At 37.1% G+C, this 18,245-nt stretch overlaps 1 protein-coding gene across 3 annotated transcripts; it reads left to right on the top strand.

Moving 5' to 3' along the window:
- Nucleotides 1-4,026: 4,026 nt before the first annotated feature.
- LOC121320703 (four and a half LIM domains protein 2-like) lies at nucleotides 4,027-17,299 on the top strand. 3 transcript variants are annotated; one of them, XM_041259277.1, is made up of 6 exons: nucleotides 4,027-4,111; nucleotides 10,367-10,548; nucleotides 14,646-14,820; nucleotides 15,390-15,559; nucleotides 16,173-16,359; nucleotides 17,127-17,299. In XM_041259277.1, the coding sequence occupies exons 2-6, from the start codon at nucleotides 10,393-10,395 to the stop codon at nucleotides 17,276-17,278; spliced, it is 840 nt and encodes a 279-aa protein (XP_041115211.1). In that variant the 5' UTR covers nucleotides 4,027-4,111; nucleotides 10,367-10,392; the 3' UTR covers nucleotides 17,279-17,299. The 3 variants fall into 3 exon arrangements, with proteins under 3 accessions (XP_041115211.1, XP_041115210.1, XP_041115212.1); XM_041259276.1 differs by lacking the exon at nucleotides 4,027-4,111 and adding an exon at nucleotides 4,487-4,562; XM_041259278.1 differs by lacking the exon at nucleotides 4,027-4,111 and adding an exon at nucleotides 8,587-8,744.
- The last annotated feature ends 946 nt before the right edge of the window (nucleotides 17,300-18,245 follow it).

The raw sequence follows: 18,245 nt of genomic DNA, 5'->3' as shown, positions 1-18,245 counted from the left end.
GAACATGATATGCTGTATGCTTGATCAAATACCATAAATAGTAAATAGACATCTGCTGTGGTGTTCAGGGCTCCGGAAAGTGTTCCCTAGGATCTTGGTCGTGGGCCTTTCTGTTCACAACTACCCGTATAGCAAATGCTGACTGAAGTACATGAGCAAGTGTTAGCGTTTGGCAGTCTGCATTAACACGCAGCCCAAAATGACGCCAAAGAGAAATAGCATCCATTTGGAGTGGCAGAGTCTTGGGGGGGTGGGGATGATTAATTAATTTCCCTAATGAACAACTTCTCTGGTTGCCAGGAGCCAAACTGTGGTGCATGTCTGTTTTTGTAATAGCTCATCCACCAATCAGTTTTGATCTTTTTAAAAATATTTATTACTACAGTGTTGACCCTGCTTCTTGTCTTATTTTCTGAAAATGTGATTCTGTAACACAGTGGTCCTTATACAACATGTCCCTCATCCCCTGTTCTCTCCAGGTATTTTTTTTTTATATAGTTCTGGTATTGACACTGTATCAGATTGTAATGAATTGGCTTCTCATCCCATTAAATTGAATGGAGAGGCAAACGGCAGTATGCAAATCGTAAACGATTCAAAGACACCGTACCATTCAACTAACTGAGGAAGCAAGCTCCGTAGTCGAGAGGTAAGGACGTGTGTTATGATGATGTCAGTATTATTAACTCATCAAGTGCTAGCAGATTTCTTACAAGATGATACCACAGAGTATCTATACAATATCTAGATTTCAGAAGAAATTTTTTGCCTAGTGCCTGTATAATGTTCAACATTTACATAACACAGTTATTATTGTATGCAGATACTTGTATTGATATCTGTTTAGGATGAAAATATTGATAGTTTAAATTGATCTTCCTGCCACTAGTGATGATAATATCATCATGTGGTGGTACCTAAATTATGTAGTTACTAATTTCTAGGGAAGACGAACCACTGCTAATATTTTATTGTGAGGAGAAGCAGGCCTTCGAAAATATTTACATCAACTGTTGTTCTTGTAAAGTTATTCTTTCTCTGTTCCTTTCAGGCTAAACACTTGAAATCAAGCAAAAAAAGAATACACTGCCCTACATAAATCCATAGCAGCTGGGTGGTCAGCAAGTGGAGCCTGTAAGGTACAGTAGTGCACGCTGAATAGAACTTCAGGGGGTCCCAAAACATTTTGTTTCGAGTCAGGTCAGGCTTTTCAGAGATGGAATGGTAATATGGTAGAACATGACATTAAGAGGTTAAGACAGAGTGTATGGCTTAAGACATGTCCTGTAAAACATCTCCTCATCACCAGGCAATTAAGATGTGAGTCAGAAACTTGAAAGTCTGGAAAATACAATAAAAATGGGTGGAATGCCCTTTCCTGATCCTGTTTATTTTCATTTAAAATATTTTTTATGACATTGGTTTAAAAGCAGGGTGCACAGTTGTAGTTTGACAGTACCTGTTGCGTGTTCGGTTTGGCTGGCAGTTTTTTCACAACTTTATCACAGGTAACTACACAGTGAGTTGCATTTAAGATGCAGAGCCCCGTAAAGTTTAAACATGTTCTTTAGAGTTTCTCAGCACATGGGAAAATATGATGTTTATAAAATGTTTCCATAAAATTTGAAAATCCACCATGTTAATTTGGGTTTTTGTTATTACTGTGTATTGTTCATCTGCCTGTTGCCTGTTGCAAGTAGTTACAGAAGCTGTCCTGATCTCAAAGGATTCAATGGGGAATGCAAGTCTGGGTCACTGCAGCATGGCTTGATTAAGACTTACAAGTAGCAGAGACTGAATATATATATATATATATATATATATATATATATATATATATATATATATATATATATATATATATATATATTATATACACAGTGGCTTGCGAAAGTATTGACCCCCCTTGGCATTTTTCCTATTTTGTTGCCTTACAACCTGGAATTAAAATTGATTTTTTGGGGGTTTGTATCATTTGATTTACACAACATGCCTACCACTTTGAAGATGCAAAATATTTTTTATTGTGAAACAAACAAGAAATAAGACAAAAAAACTGAAAACTTGAGCGTGCATAAGTATTCACCCCCCCAAAGTCAATACTTTGTAGAGCCACCTTTTGCAGCAATTACAGCTGCAAGTCTCTTGGGGTATGTATCTATAAGCTTGGCACATCTAGCCACTGGGATTTTTGCCCATTCTTCAAGGCAAAACTGCTCCAGCTCCTTCAAGTTGGATGGGTTCCGCTGGTGTACAGCAATCTTTAAGTCATACCACAGATTCTCAATTGAATTGAGGTCTGGGCTTTGACTAGGCCATTCCAAGACATTTAAATGTTTCCCCTTAAACCACTCGAGTGTTGCTTTAGCAGTATGCTTAGGGTCATTGTCCTGCTGGAAGGTGAACCTCCGTCCCAGTCTCAAATCTCTGGAAGACTGAAACAGGTTTCCCTCAAGAATTTCCCTGTATTCAGCGCCATCCATCATTCATTCAATTCTGACCAGTTTCCCAGTCCCTGCCGATGAAAAACATCCCCACAGCATGATGCTGCCACCACCATGCTTCACTGTAGGGATGGTGTTCTCGGGGTGATGAGAGGTGTTGGGTTTGCGCCAGACATAGCGTTTTCCTTGATGGCCAAAAAGCTCAATTTTAGTCTCATCTGACCAGAGTACCTTCTTCCATATGTTTGGGGAGTCTCCCACATGCCTTTTGGCGAACACCAAACGTGTTTGCTTATTTTTTTCTTTAAGCAATGGCTTTTTTCTGGCCACTCTTCCGTAAAGCCCAGCTCTGTGGAGTGTACGGCTTAAAGTGGTCCTATGGACAGATACTCCAATCTCCGCTGTGGAGCTTTGCAGCTCCTTCAGGGTTATCTTTGGTCTCTTTGTTGCCTCTCTGATTAATGCCCTCCTTGCCTGGTCCGTGAGTTTTGGTGGGCGGCCCTCTCTTGCCAGGTTTGTTGTGGTGCCATATTCTTTCCATTTTTTAATAATGGCTTTAATGGTGCTCCGTGGGATGTTCAAAGTTTTGGATATTTTTTTATAACCCAACCCTGATCTGTACTTCTCCACAACTTTGTCCCTGACCTGTTTGGAGAGCTCCTTGGTCTTCATGGTGCCGCTTGCTTGGTGGTGCCCCTTGCTTAGTGGTGTTGCAGACTCTGGGGCCTTTCAGAACAGGTGTATATATACTGAGATCATGTGACAGATCATGTGACACTTAGATTGCACACAGGTGGACTTTATTTAACTAATTATGTGACTTCTGAAGGTAATTGGTTGCACCAGATCTTATTTAGAGGCTTAATAGCAAAGGGGGTGAATACATATGCACACACCACTTTTCCGTTATTTATTTTTTAGAATTTTTTTAAACAAGTTATTTTTTTCATTTCACTTCACCAATTTGGACTATTTTGTGTATGTCCATTACATGAAATCCAAATAAAAATCCATTTTAATTCCAGGTTGTAAGGCAACAAAATAGGAAAAATTCCAAAGGGGGGTCAATACTTTCGCAAGCCCTGTGTGTATATATATATATATATATATATATATATATATATATATATATACCAATATATATATATATATATATATGATATATATATATCGGTGAGAACTAACAATCGTAATTAAGGAATCATGTTGGACACAAATTGAAGCCTTTCATTGCTGCCACCCTTAAGAACACCTCACAGGGACGCACCATGAAACGCTCAGAGCTGCACGGATCTCATTTTATACTGTTAGAATGCAAACGCTCAGAGCTGCACGGCTCTCATTTGTATACTGTTAGAATGGTGTCCTTGAAGTAACAGAACAAGAGGATAAAGTTTCTAGGATCAGGTTGACTTTCCATTCGGGGGCTGCTCGGACTACAATATGAAGCCTTACAAGGCCAGTTGTGCACTGCGAAAGAGGTTTTATCTCCAGTGGATGGCTTGAGCTTTAGAGATTTTGTATTTATAGCTCATGTGGATAAAGAATGCCTGCCTGTCCAATTACCAGATCCATAGGGTCCACTAATCCAATAAAGCAATAAGTTTGCAGGCATTCGCTCAGTCCTCTTATTCTCTGGCTGAGAGTCAGAGAGACAGCAAAAGAAGGTAAGGGCTTGCTCTCTGTTCTTTACTATTCAGGGCTTTTGTCCAGATCTGGGTAGTAATAGCATCAGTAATCAATCATTTTGCTAAGTGTGGGGAATATTATTATTAACATATTTTTTTTTTTATCTGAGGATTTTTTAAGACATGTAAATTTACTTTATATAATATTTATATAATATATATTAATATATATATATAGATATATATATATATATATAATATATATATATACTTGGGACATATATATTGAACCCTGTCGAACACGAAGTTCTATTACCTTTTTGTTTGTTTGCTCAGTTTGGTAAAAAATATGTTTTAACTAATAAAATGAAGACACTCTTTTTTAAAAGACTATAGTAAATTGAGTGAAGACTATAGTAAATTTTGAGTATGCACCCAATTTCTTTTGGACTTCAATCTATAAATCAAGGTTGGTGGATCAATTTGAGAAGTAAGCGTAAGCCCAAACATACTTTCTTTTGCTTTAAAATACTCTAATCTAAAATATTAACTAATCTATATATATATATAATATATATATATATATATAATATATATATATATATATATATATATAGATTATTAAAGTAGATTAGTGAAATTGTGTTGCTGTATGCTATTTAGGGTCATCATTGATGATACCACATTTGCATTTTTATTTAACTATTTGATACATGGAAATAGTAACCAATTTAATTATTAGAATTCTTGTGTGAGAAGGGTCTATAGAATAATGAATCTATAATCCTTCAAGTTAAAATATATGTGTCATACCAAAGTTGACGGTTAGTTTACAGAACATTTTTATTCATATATATTTAAGAGAAGGCAAGGGTCATATAGAATTGCTTCAAAAATACAATGATAATGTGTAACACACTGCAGCCAGGTAATGCTTTTGATGTTATATGAAGAGTCTTGCAATGATGTATTTTTACATGAATGTCATTTTCACTTATTTCCCAACCATTGTGTACTTGAGGTTATCTGTCTTATGTGTAGCTTAATATTGGCAAAAGTTTGCATCACACCATGCCTGAGAGTGATGTTATCATTGAGTGTAGGAACTACACAGGGTTAGTTCAGAATCATTCAGTATTAAATCAGCCTGAAGTTCAGACAACAGTCCTAACCTGAGACCAGGGTAAGAATATAGGAAGTTGCTTTTGTTACAAATGCTGGTAGTATAAAAGTGCTGCTGGATTTGATCCACGTTATGGATTATATAGTAAAAGGGTTAGTTATAACAAAGCAGATGTATGGAGTGGCATGACAAAAAACGTTTTCAATGACATTTATTGGGATTTGTGTTCTAGTTTACTTCTCATTGTTTATTAGAAAACAATACAAAATTTAATTCGCATCAGAAAACTGACTGTTATGTTACAGGCCACATATAAAAAGCATCTAGTGCATTGGGTAGATCAAAAGATCTACAAGTGCTGTCTAAACAGGTTTTACCCCAATTCGGCTGTTAAATGCATTTTCTCCACTAGCCAACAGAGAAAAGAAAACAGTAGCCCATCATAGTTTATTCTAATAAACTTAACTGTTACACACTGCCAGTGTATGTTTAAAAATGCACTGTATACAACATGAATACAGCATTTAGATTTCAAGACCAAGTCACTAACATACTTTGCTTACAATACTTTCTAAACAAAGTTGTTAAGGCAGGACACAGGCAGACACAAAAAAAAATCAAGCGCATTTGCTAAACTTAAATAACTGACGAACAAAATTATTATATACTGACCATACAGGCAAAAGGAGTCTCAACGAGTTGGCCTCCACTGGAGAAAATTTGTCCATACGTGTGCGCCGTGTCTTCTAGGAATAGCAGTGCATCTGGTACGCGCTGAACGGTGTTTCCAATCAGCAGACATGCCAAGGAAACCTCCCGCAGTCCATGCATGTAAACAACGGTAGTTTCGCTTTTTTAACTTTGGTTTAATGGGACGAACCAGTCAACAGCGATGGAGTTTAATTTTTGTCGACCGTGCCAGGTGTTTTTTTTTTTTTATAAGACACATAAAAAGTATTATTGAATAATCGTTAACATATGAAGTATGTATGGTACACTTTTAAATTCTAAGGGCGTTCGTTACAAGCTCGCTCGTAAGTGCCATCAATCAACAATATAAACAAACTTACCATTTTACTTTAAACATTACAAATATGTCTGTGTAGTAATAACACAAACCAAAAAATAGTTTAGTTTATCTCGGAGTTAGTCTTTGTCACCTGTATGGCTATTGCCAACTGATCTTTAGTTTAGAACCACTGGTTAAACTGAGGTTTCCAAGACCATTCTAAATATGTACGCTTGTGTTGCGTGGTTAGTGTATTTTCAGACACAGGAGGCATTTAGAATGGGGGTAACATTTGCTAGCCTGCTAATTACTGTTCCACGGGAATATGGGAACGAATGACAGCTTGATAACCTCTCGCAATTGCGGCCGAGAGACCGCTATTATTTGTTCTTTTGATCTCGCAATGCAGAAACAAGCCTGAGAGTTTCCATAGGGAGTTTCCAATTGGACTGTGGACCGGGTTCAATGCTGGGGCCCTATTTTGAAGCAAGTGAAAAGAGAGAAATAAGTTGACGATATAAAACTACCTAGAGACATTTTACGTTCAGATTGGAGCGTTTTAATTTTTGTTGAGTGTTTTTTTGCCTTTTCACATGCTTCAAAATAAGACCTACTGGTATGTGTTCTTTGAATAAATACATACGTATGTGCTTCTTTGAAGCCAGTTTATTTCACATTATACGGAATGCATGTTGTTCTGCAAAGGAATGTTAGTGAATAAATACTGTAAAAAATGTTCTATGATCCTTATTTATTTATATTTTTAAAATCTTTATAGAATTGGAGATTTCATTAGCAAATATGCCTTTGAAGCACATATTCACATGCACTGGATACATCAGATAATGATGCTGCCAAACATATGCGTAAAAACTTTCTATTTATGAAAGTGATTTAACCCTCTCAGTGGGAGACTGGTCCTCATCACAAAATAAACCAGATACAGTACTGACTTAGCAACCTTCTACAAACAGATAATATGAGCGCACACAGGGGCGGAGCTAGCTTTTCATGTGAAGGTGGAGGTGGTGTGGGGTGGTAAGGGCGCTCGTCTTCCATCTGTGATGATCGTTTCTGCTCCACTGGCATCATGTAAACTGGCCTACTGCTACAATTAGATGTTCTCCCTGCCTCGTTAAATACCATTGTTGTAACTAATTCAGTAGCCCCTCAGAAATCCATATTCCCTGGCCCATTGCGCATGCGTAAAATTAGGTCGTCCCACAGGCACGTCTATTTTTTTTTTTTTTTGCTCGTGTCTTAGGTAAAGTACGAATGATGTGCACGCGCAGCAGTTGTCAGGTGAATTTTGCAATCATTTGCACACTTTTTCGACAGGATGGCATGGTTTCTTTGTGATCAGTATGATGAGCATAATCAGTTATAGTTTGTTTTCATTAAAAACGTTTTTTTATTTAACAATCTTTAAATAATTAATGCTTAACGTATTACTATGCGACCTATCTGATTATAAACGATTGTGCCAATTTCAAAAAGTATATATATATATATATATATATATATATATATATATATATATATATATATATATATATATATATATATATATATATATATATTGGATTTCAAAACTTGAAAGTTGAAAGTAAATAATCACAAAAGTTTTCACGAATGTTGTTGCTCTGTGGTTTGTGCTGTTATGTCTGGAATAAACACGAGGCACGTAAATTATATAAAAAATGCATAATGTATTACATATAATATTATTGTTTATATATATATTTATTTTATATACAGTACACACACACGATTGGTATTGACAGTGAGAAACACAGGGGATACCAAATTAGACAGCTGACAATATCTTATTCTATAGCTGTATTATTTGGTGTCCCCTGTGCATTTCAGGCAGTGGGGCTCCTAGAAATTTCAAACTTGCAGTCTACCTGTGCCCCATTATCCCACACAAAGGGTTTGATTGATATTGGTTGTATTTACAGTGAGAAACACAGGCCATAGACTAAGATATTGTCAGCTGTCTAATGCATAAATCTTCTTTTGCTACAGTAGAAATCCAGTATATAGACACCACATTATTATAAAAGCAGCTTACTGCAGTGGAACAGAAATGAGGTTATCCTGGCTTAAAATAAAGTCTTGTTGGTATAAAAGAATGAATCTAGTGAAATTTTGAAAAACAACATATCGGAGAAGTTGGCCACAGACAGACCTTGGCAACGCAAATTAAGTATTTTGAAAAGAAAAAAAAAAAAAATAATAATAATAATAAACCTCTGGAATGATTGCTGCCTGCTGCCACCTCCAGTCATCCTTAAAAGAGTGAGGCTTCCCAGCTTTTGCTTCCATATATGGTAAAGAGAGAGAGGGTTTCAAGAGCAGAAGAACACTCACTGCTTCTGATAAAGATACTAGAGGTGCTGGCTTGTGCAGACGCTAGAATTCCAGGGAGCAGCCATTGAATAATACATATGTTCTGCATCTTCAACTGTACGCTCAACCAGACTGGTTCAGGCATGTGACAACCTTTGAGAACACGTTACACAGACTGCTGCTGATTTGTGAGTGGACAGTAATAAGGCACTCAAGTCTCTCTTGTTTCAAAGTAACAGTTCTTTATACCTGTTGAAATAATGTTAAATCGCCTTTAACATCATTGTTGTTTATTTATTTGGATTTGGAGACAAACACATTGTAAATGCCTGTCTATATTTGTATCTTTGTTTCTGTGAGTAGTGATATTATGTTGCGGTTGATGTTTGTACACACTGTAGTAAGGAAGGAATGTAAAGCACTGAGATGTGTAAAGACAAGATCAGCTACTAAAACAACATGATACAGTGCTACCCAGCTAGTGTCCATAGTACTGCTAAAGCCAAAAGTGTTGCATCACCTACAATTTTAGGACTGAAACATAATTAACACAATTTAATTTAACATCATATAATCAAAGAAAATACCAGAAGCTATAACAGTAGTACCAGTACAGTATTTTTTGTTAAGTACAAAGTGGTATGTAATTCAATATGTTAACATAACATTATTCAGCAGGAATACTGAACACTGCCAAATCAAGAATGATGTCATGTGCATCCAAACTTTCAGGGTAAAAGCTAATGTGTGTGTGTGTGTGTGTGTGTGTGTGTGGGGGGGGGGGGGGGGGGGGGGGGGGATGGGGTTACCTTACATTTTGCGCATATGCACTTAAAAGAACATTACTTGAGATAAACCAAACAGAAAATACAAAAATAAACACTTACCATGTTTTAAAGATCTACTTTTATATTAGTCATTGCATTGAAGATCTTAATTGAGAATGAATTAAATCAGATAAAAAAATACAGTTCTGTTTGTTTATTTGTTTTTTTTTGTTTTTTTTACTTTCAAGCTGTGCTGTAGGGTTCTATGTACGGGAAGCATCTGCGCACAGGATGAGATGTGTTGGAATCATGACAGGTCCATTACCTAGTGGTTGATTTCATAGAAATGATTTATAACGACTGTGGCAGGCTGGCGAGTGAATAGAGGCCCAGAGACAGTCTGCAGTTAAAAAAAAAAAAACTAATTTTATTATAAATAACACAAAACAGAAGTGCACAATGGCAAAATAAAGGGATTTAAACACAAAAAAAAACCCAATACAAAAACAAACTTACAAAAACAAGGTTTCCAGGCTGGGCAATGCCTTCACTGGACGGACAAACAAACAAACAAACAAACAAACAAACAAACAAACAAACAAACAAACAAACAAACAAACAAACAAACAAACAAACAAACAAACAAACAAACAAACAAACAAACAAACAAACAAACAAACAAACAAACAAACAAACAAACAAACACCTGCTTCCTCAGCTCCCTCCTCACAAATGAGAAGCAGAGGCCTCCTTTTATGTCAGGTGGCTGGGCGCTGATTGATCGTTAATTAACCTAATCAACCCCAGCCACCTGAACATAATAAACCCAGGCAGGTAGGGGAAATTAACCCCATCCCTGCCAATTTAAAAAGGGCAGAGCTTTGCTCTGCCACAACGACTATCTGCACAGCCTTGTTCTCTGAAAAATGTGTGTACAAAAATGACAGGTAAAAAATGATGCACTTCCTTGATAGGATTGTAACTACGTAATGATGCAATTTAATATTTATCTGTAAAGTAACCATTCCCTTTTTGTTGCTCAGGTGAGAGAAGCTTCCCAGGTGTCAGGATGACTGAGAGGTATGACTGCCACTACTGCAAGGAGTCCCTGTTTGGGAAGAAGTATGTCCTTCGGGAGGATAATCCGTACTGTGTCAAGTGCTATGAGAGCCTGTACTCCAATGCCTGTGAGGAATGCAAGAAACCCATTGGCTGCAACAGCAAAGTATGTCACACTGCTCCCGCCCTCTAGCAGTCAACCACGTGTGCTATTGGTAGAATGCACTGGTGGGACATTACAAAATCTATAACTTAGCCAGTCTGCTGTAACCATTTATTACTTTTAGTTATTTAGTATAGTCTGTTTTATCATTAATGTTCTGTTATGCCCCACTTTCTCCTCTGCCGTGACGTTCACAAAGCCACCTAATAATATTCTACAAGTAAAAGTTATACATCATAATCCAGTTTATCTTGATTTGGAAATTGGAAAGATTCCATTTGCAATTACCCCACAGAAACCGAAGGCTTCTCATGAGTTAAGGCTTGTGTTATTTAAAGTGGGGAATGATACATAACCCAAGTCATTGGTATGCGTAATGTATGAACTCTCCTTGAATCAGCTGGTGTGTAAATGAGCACTGCTGGACCTGCCCTGTCGGTGACACGGGTTTGTCAGATCTTATTGGTGAGCAGTCATGCAAGGCACATCCCAATAGCTGTGAAAGACGAACCTTTCTCCAGAGCCGCCACACAGCCAAACAACCAAAGAGACATTGAATACAGTTTGATAGATAAGTAAGGGGTTTCCTCTCTCCATCATCAGGACCTAGCTCATCAGAGGATAGAAAGACATTTGTTGTAATGTCTTGGCCTCAATTTCCAACAATTCCACATACAGGGGTATAAACTATTCTAAAATTCCATATTCAGGGGTATAAACTATGGAGAGGATGGGGTGTAGCGCTATATGTTAGAGGTAAAAAACATTGATTTATCTCAGGCGATTAACCAAAGCGAGTCAATTTAGATAGAGCTGGTAGGTAAAGTGTGTTTTCTATTGGGGTGTGTTACAGACCCCCAGGTCAGAATATATGAAAGCAAATTATTATACAAAGCAATTAGAACTGTACTTGGACCCTTACTGTTCCTCCTTTATATAAATGACTTGGATCAAGAGACACAATGTAAGATTGTTACATTTGCAGATGATACCAAACTTGGGGCAGTAGTGGACTCTGAATCCGCAGCTAATTCAAAGTGATTTGTACCTTCCCTGTAACTTGGGGCAGTAGTGGACTCTGAATCCGCAGCTAATTCAAAGTGATTTGTACCTTCCCTGTAACTTGGGGCAGTAGTGGACTCTGAATCTGCAGCTAATTCAAAGTGATTTGTACCTTCCCTGTAACTTGGGGCAGTAGTGGACTCTGAATCCGCAGCTAATTCAAAGTGATTTGTACCTTCCCTGTAACTTGGGGCAGTAGTGGACTCTGAATCCGCAGCTAATTCAAAGTGATTTGTACCTTCCCTGTAACTTGGGGCAGTAGTGGACTCTGAATCCGCAGCTAATTCAAAGTGATTTGTACCTTCCCTGTAACTTGGGGCAGTAGTGGACTCTGAATCCGCAGCTAATTCAAAGTGATTTGTACCTTCTCTGTAACTTGGGGCAGTAGTGGACTCTGAATCCGCAGCTAATTCAAAGTGATTTGTACCTTCTCTGTAACTTGGCAAACATGCAGCAAATTCATTTTAATGTTAAGAAATGTAAAGTATTATATATTGGGTGTAATAATCCAGGTTAGAAATGAACAGGATGGAAATAGGGAACAAGGATTTTGAAAAGAATCTCAGGGTTATAGTGATGTCATCATTAAAAGCATCTCGCCAATATGGTGAAACAAATAAAAAGGCAAATAAAATGTTAGGCTATGTTGCCTAGTTAGAACCCACCTAGAATACTGTGTACAGTTTTGGTCACTTCACTACAAAAAATACATCTTTGCACTGGAGAAGATATAGAGAAGGATCCCAGGACTTAATGACATGAGCTACAGTACGAGAAAAGGTTACAATAATTATTAAAAAAAGAAGGAAAAGAGGGGACTTGTTTGAAGTCTATACAATGATAAATGGAATAGATAGTTAACCCAAGCACTACTTCAGATTTAGCACAGAGAGAAGAACAAGAGGACATACATGGAAGCTGAGTAAAAGTCAATTTAGAACCGGTAGGAAGAACTTTGTTACAAAGATTTAGAAATGCATGGAATAGCCAACCAGGTGACGTAGTAGGATCTAAAGCACTGGGAACATTAAATATAAATAAATAGATATTGTGCTTTTAAATTAGATGTCCCCATAGGGGAGAATGGCGTGCTAACAAGGGACAAGCCTTGATAGGCCAAATGGCCTTTTCTCATTCTAAAACTTTTCTTATGTTCTTATAAATACCTATTCAAACATACTCATAACTAAAACTACATCCAGGGCTCCCGTATGGAGTGCAGGATGCACCCTACAGCCTGGACGTCGCCGGTTTGAGTCCAGGCTATTCCACTGCCGACCATGGACGGGAACTACCAGGGGGTGGCGCGCAATTGGCCGACCGAGGGGGGGGTGAAGGCTTAGGTCGGCCAGGGTGTTCTCGACCGCAAACCAGCGACCGCTGTAGTGTGGGCGGGCGTCTGCGGACTTGCCCGTAGGTGGCTGCATGGTGAGACTGCAGTGTGAAACGAAGCACACACTTTGGAGGACAGCGTGTGTTCATCTTTGCCGCTCCTGAGTCAGCGCGGGGGTGATAACGGTGAGCTGAGCTTAAAAATAATTGGCTATTCTAATTTGAGATAAAAAACAATTGCCGACTACTAAATTAAAAAAAAAAAAAAAAAAAAAGAAAAGAAATCCATTGTTTTCTCGTCATGGGGTGCTACTACTACGTAACTTTCCAATAAAAACCCTATATTTGTGTGCTGGCTGGGAACTTACAAGTTAATAATTCAGAACTGTGATTGTAATATGCCTGCTTGTAAGCAGTGCTGTTAGTCTCTAGTCTTTAGATTTTAATTTACAAACATCAAATAGAAATGATAAAAAACAGCCCTAATGTGACAGTGAAATTTACCAAATCACTGGGAGAATGTTTCAGGCACAACAAAAAGTACAGGCTTGAGTAAGAACTAGCAGGGGTTGGGTGTATAAAGTAGAAACAGAAGTCACTTACATGGGTCATATTAACAGATCTAGGAAATTTTCCATATTGTAAAATAACCTTCCTGCTGGGTAGCTGATTCATCATGATGGAGTTTATGAAAACTATTTCTATTCTGCTGCTCCAGCTCCTACTCTGTTTGGATGTTGAAAATTCAATTGCAACACATGTTGTTAATCGTGCTGTTGGCATTCACAAACCACTTTAGTGAAAGCTCTGTTTATAAAAACCAAATGGTGCTGCACTGACATTTCACATCTCCTGTGGGGCATTCATTTTAGAACAGAATACTATATATGCATTATTCAAACCTTTTGTGTGTCATCAGCTTTCTGTTACTAATACTTTAATATTTATTATGCCCAGAACTCATTCCAAATCTACCACTGAAGATCAAAATAATTTTACTGCAGCTGGGCTGGGACAATAAACTCTGTGCCCATCCTTTCTTTTATTCTTTATTAGACCACCTGCCAAGATGCCCATGGTCCCAAGTCTTGTATTTAATGTATTGTAGTACAATCTATGTTACCCCAAAAAATGTCTGATTCAGTGTGACCACTTATGAATAAATACAGCAGAAGAACAATTAAGTCATATCCCCACTTGCTCCTGACTGCATAAAGAAGATGCTACACAAACAATTCCTGACTATAATGGTAAATTGCCAATGAGAAATTATAAACAGATAGCTAAGAGTAAATGTGTTTATCTTTATTCTTCTTCTTATTTTGTTGCAACATGAGTTACATTATCTTTATACAGCATGCGTCACAGGGCTGCCTTATCATTCTAAGAGTCTGCGCCCGTCTTAGATGTTTCGAACCTTACAAAGAACGCAAAAGACTGCACTCTTTAAACATACACAAAATATGTAGTTATAATCTTTAAAAAAAATGTTTTATTGATTCTAACCATTGTCAATCACTTATTAGTGGAATGTTTTCTATAGATGTATAGAGGCAACTGACTCTTTGCAGGTCAAGGAAAATGTATCAGCCTGGAGATACAGTAATGATATCTGTTCCTGCAAGACAGTTTAAAGCCACTAGTATTTAACTGCAGTATGTTTTTGTTAAAAGAGTATTCACTAAGGAACTGCTGTCCTGTTCCAGGACCTGTCCTACAAAGACCGCCACTGGCATGAAGACTGCTTCCATTGTTTCCAGTGTAAGCGCTCACTGGTAGACAAGCCCTTCTCTGCCAAGGAGGAGCAGCTGCTCTGCACTGAGTGCTATTCCAATGAGTACTCCTCCAAATGCCATGAGTGCAAGAAGACTGTTATGCCAGGTCAGTCTTTATATCAATTGGTGGCACAGAGGGTTGAGAGCTTGAGGATCATTCATAACTTCAAAAACACTCATTGACTCGAAGGAAACTCAAGTACACTACCATTGTGGCTGCTATAACCTTTATCAGTGTAATGATGAAGGCACTGGCTGAAATGTTGGTCTACTTGACATACTTTTTTATGTTTTACATAAAGGACTAAGAAACTAAATTGAATTGAATTAAATTGAGCCACATATAGTGTAATACTGTTACTGTTTTATGACTTTGCTTTTAAATTTGTCTTATAGTTATAGGCGCCCAGGGTTATGCTGTTGTATTGTTATGTATTTTTTACATTTTGTTTGTGCTTTGCTTGGCTTCCTAAACAGGACGGTGATTTTTTTCCAAACTTGATCAATTAGTTCACTCTTTTTGAGCCTGGAAACTTCCCCAGGCACAAGAGCTGAAACGAAGTGTGTGACATCTCTGATAGAACAATAACATTAATACTTGCTTACTGCCATTATTTACATGTTGAATAGATCATGCAAAACAAAGAACATTCTTTTATCTGTCTTTCTGAACAGGCACTCGTAAGATGGAGCACAAAGGCAATAGCTGGCATGAGACCTGTTTCATCTGCCAGCGCTGCCAGCAGCCCATTGGAACCAAAAGCTTTATTCCCAAGGACAATCAGAACTACTGTGTGCCATGCTATGAGAAGCAGTTTGCCATGCAATGTGTGCAGTGCAAGAAGGTAGGTACCTCAAAATATTGTGGGCTGGGTTTTACGTAACCCAAATTGACTCTCTATGTTCTTAGTGTTACTCTGTTGATATACAAATACATTCAAGACCAATTCAAGTGGCAAATGGACTATCTGTGATGTCATTCAGATGAGCAGGTGCCTAACCCAATGAGAAGTTTGTTAAGAGAAGCAGGAGTGAAAAGTGGCAGTTGACTGTCATGTGACTGTCATGTCATGTGGTTTCAGATGAACTGAAGTGCAGTTGTGGCTGCATTTTATTAACATATAAATGTAATTTTAGAACATTAATAGTTGAAAAAAAATCTACCCGTTTTAAAATGTAGTGCACAAACAGAAAAGTGATTCTAAACAGTACGTTCACAAACAGAACACCAGACATTTAATATGTGTCCAGTCGGCCTGTTCGATTATTTTTTTACCTAAACTATTTGACTCTGTCAAATCAGTAGCCATTCTACCCTTGTACCATTGTAACATTTAGAGCTGAACAATAAAACCTTTTTTTTAAAATGATCTATTCAGAGCATAGTAATGGTAGCCTTGTCCTTCTTCCTTGATGTTGCTCTTGATGTCAAAGTCTAACTGCTGTCCTTTCTGGCAGCCCATTACCACAGGAGGAGTGACTTACCGTGATCAGCCCTGGCACAAGGATTGCTTTCTGTGCACAGGATGCAAGAATCAGTTGTCTGGACAGCGCTTCACTTCTCGAGACGAGTTCCCTTATTGCCTCAACTGCTTCTGCAACCTCTATGCCAAGAAATGTGCAGGATGCACTAATCCAATCAGTGGTATGTCCTGTTTTTATCCATTCTCCCATCGGCATTGTAAAAAAAAAAAAAAACAGTAATGAAATCAGTGCTTTACTTTGGCAGGGTGTTGAAATGAGTGGTTGTAATGTGTATTTGAAATTCTTACATCGCTTTACTAGAGTTGTGCAGTACATTTTTGGGGATTGATACATCCTGTCTACAAGTATGAATTTACTAATACAAAACAAAAGCAGTACTGTAGTACCAGTAGTATCCCTGAGTGGATATTGCTAGTCTTTTTTTCTGTTTTAGTTATTGATAATGATCTAAACGAAACGCACTGCTAGCATTTCTGGGTTAACAGTATTCAGTATTACATAAGTGGATACATTAATAATTAATAATTTCGAAACGTCAAATTATTAAATACACATTGAAGGCATTCATTTTAAAATCGTACATTTAAAAAAAAAAAAAACAGAGCAGCTAAAAAATATAGGCAGAATGTAAGGCTTTCAATGAATTATACTTTACAGGAAAATAGGAGATTGGTGTGTGTGTGTGTGTGTGTATGTATGTATAGTATATATATATATATATATATATATATATATATATATATATATATATACACACACACACCCCAATATATGTGGATTATTGTGTACAAATGCAAGGAGTGTAGGCTGAAGATATAGACCTGCTATGAGATACGAGATGAAAAAATAGCGTGAGTTACCAGAGACAGCGTTATGCAGCAGAATATGTGTGGCGTTAATTGTAACTGTATATCACTACATTCACAGGAATTGGAGGAAGCAAGTACATCTCCTTTGAAGAGCGTCAGTGGCACAATGACTGCTTCAACTGCAAGAAATGTTCCGTCTCCTTGGTGGGGCGAGGCTTCCTTACAGAGAGAGATGACGTCCTTTGCCCTGAATGTGGCAAGGATATCTAAAACCACTAAAAAACATAACCACTGTTAAATATATATAAATATATATATATATATATATATATATATATATATATATATATATATATATATATATATATTATTATATCATTTTAATGAATGTCCTAAGTAATAATAAAACCTACTGTACATCTACTAACAAACTATTCGAGTGAATATAGCAAATTCGTAACTAATCTCTGAAGTTCAGGTAATATGGTAGAAGCTTTGTGCAGAGCTGATGCATGCTCTAAAATGAGATTTCCTCTGAAGGTATTTTATGTGTTAGCATGTGCAAGTGTTAGATATGCAATATAACACAATATTGATACAAAGAATAAGCTACTTTCTTTTTGTAAGTGTACTGTAAATCTCAACATTTTAAAAACCCAAAGAGCAAAGTATCTGTTTATTATGTGTATTTTAGAAAGTGGTACACAGTTATGAAGAGTTTTATAGAGTGATAACCCATATGAAAAAAGTATAGTGCCAATAGGTCTATAATATACTGCAGTACCCTGCACTACAGTAGGAATCGATATTGTTTTGCATGGTAATACAGTATATAATTATTTACATGGGAATTAATAGTTAGTGAATGGTATGTTTTATTGAGAAGGAAAAGTCTAAGAAAAAATAGGTTTTAGTTGAAGCCCCAGGAGTACATAATTTTATGTAATCATTTGTGATGTAGTTTTAGCAAAGCAACAGCATTGCTTTTGTTTTTAATGCACTGTTTTTTCAGTATTAATAAACATTTTAAAATTGCGTTTCTATGCCCTTCATGTTTTTATTCCATGTCTATTTACCATGTGTGAAGAGGTTGGCTGGTGATGACATCATACCTGGAAGAAGATGGACACAGTCAGTACTACAGGGCATGAAAGCACTGCCTGCGTGTTTTAATAATGAATACAAAGTTTAAATAAAACAAAACACTTTACAAAAACAAATGGCACGCTGGCCAAAA

The sequence above is a fragment of the Polyodon spathula genome, chromosome 9 (assembly GCF_017654505.1).
Source record: "Polyodon spathula isolate WHYD16114869_AA chromosome 9, ASM1765450v1, whole genome shotgun sequence".
Classification (NCBI taxonomy): domain Eukaryota; kingdom Metazoa; phylum Chordata; class Actinopteri; order Acipenseriformes; family Polyodontidae; genus Polyodon; species Polyodon spathula.
This window is presented reverse-complemented; position numbering and strand designations above follow the sequence as displayed.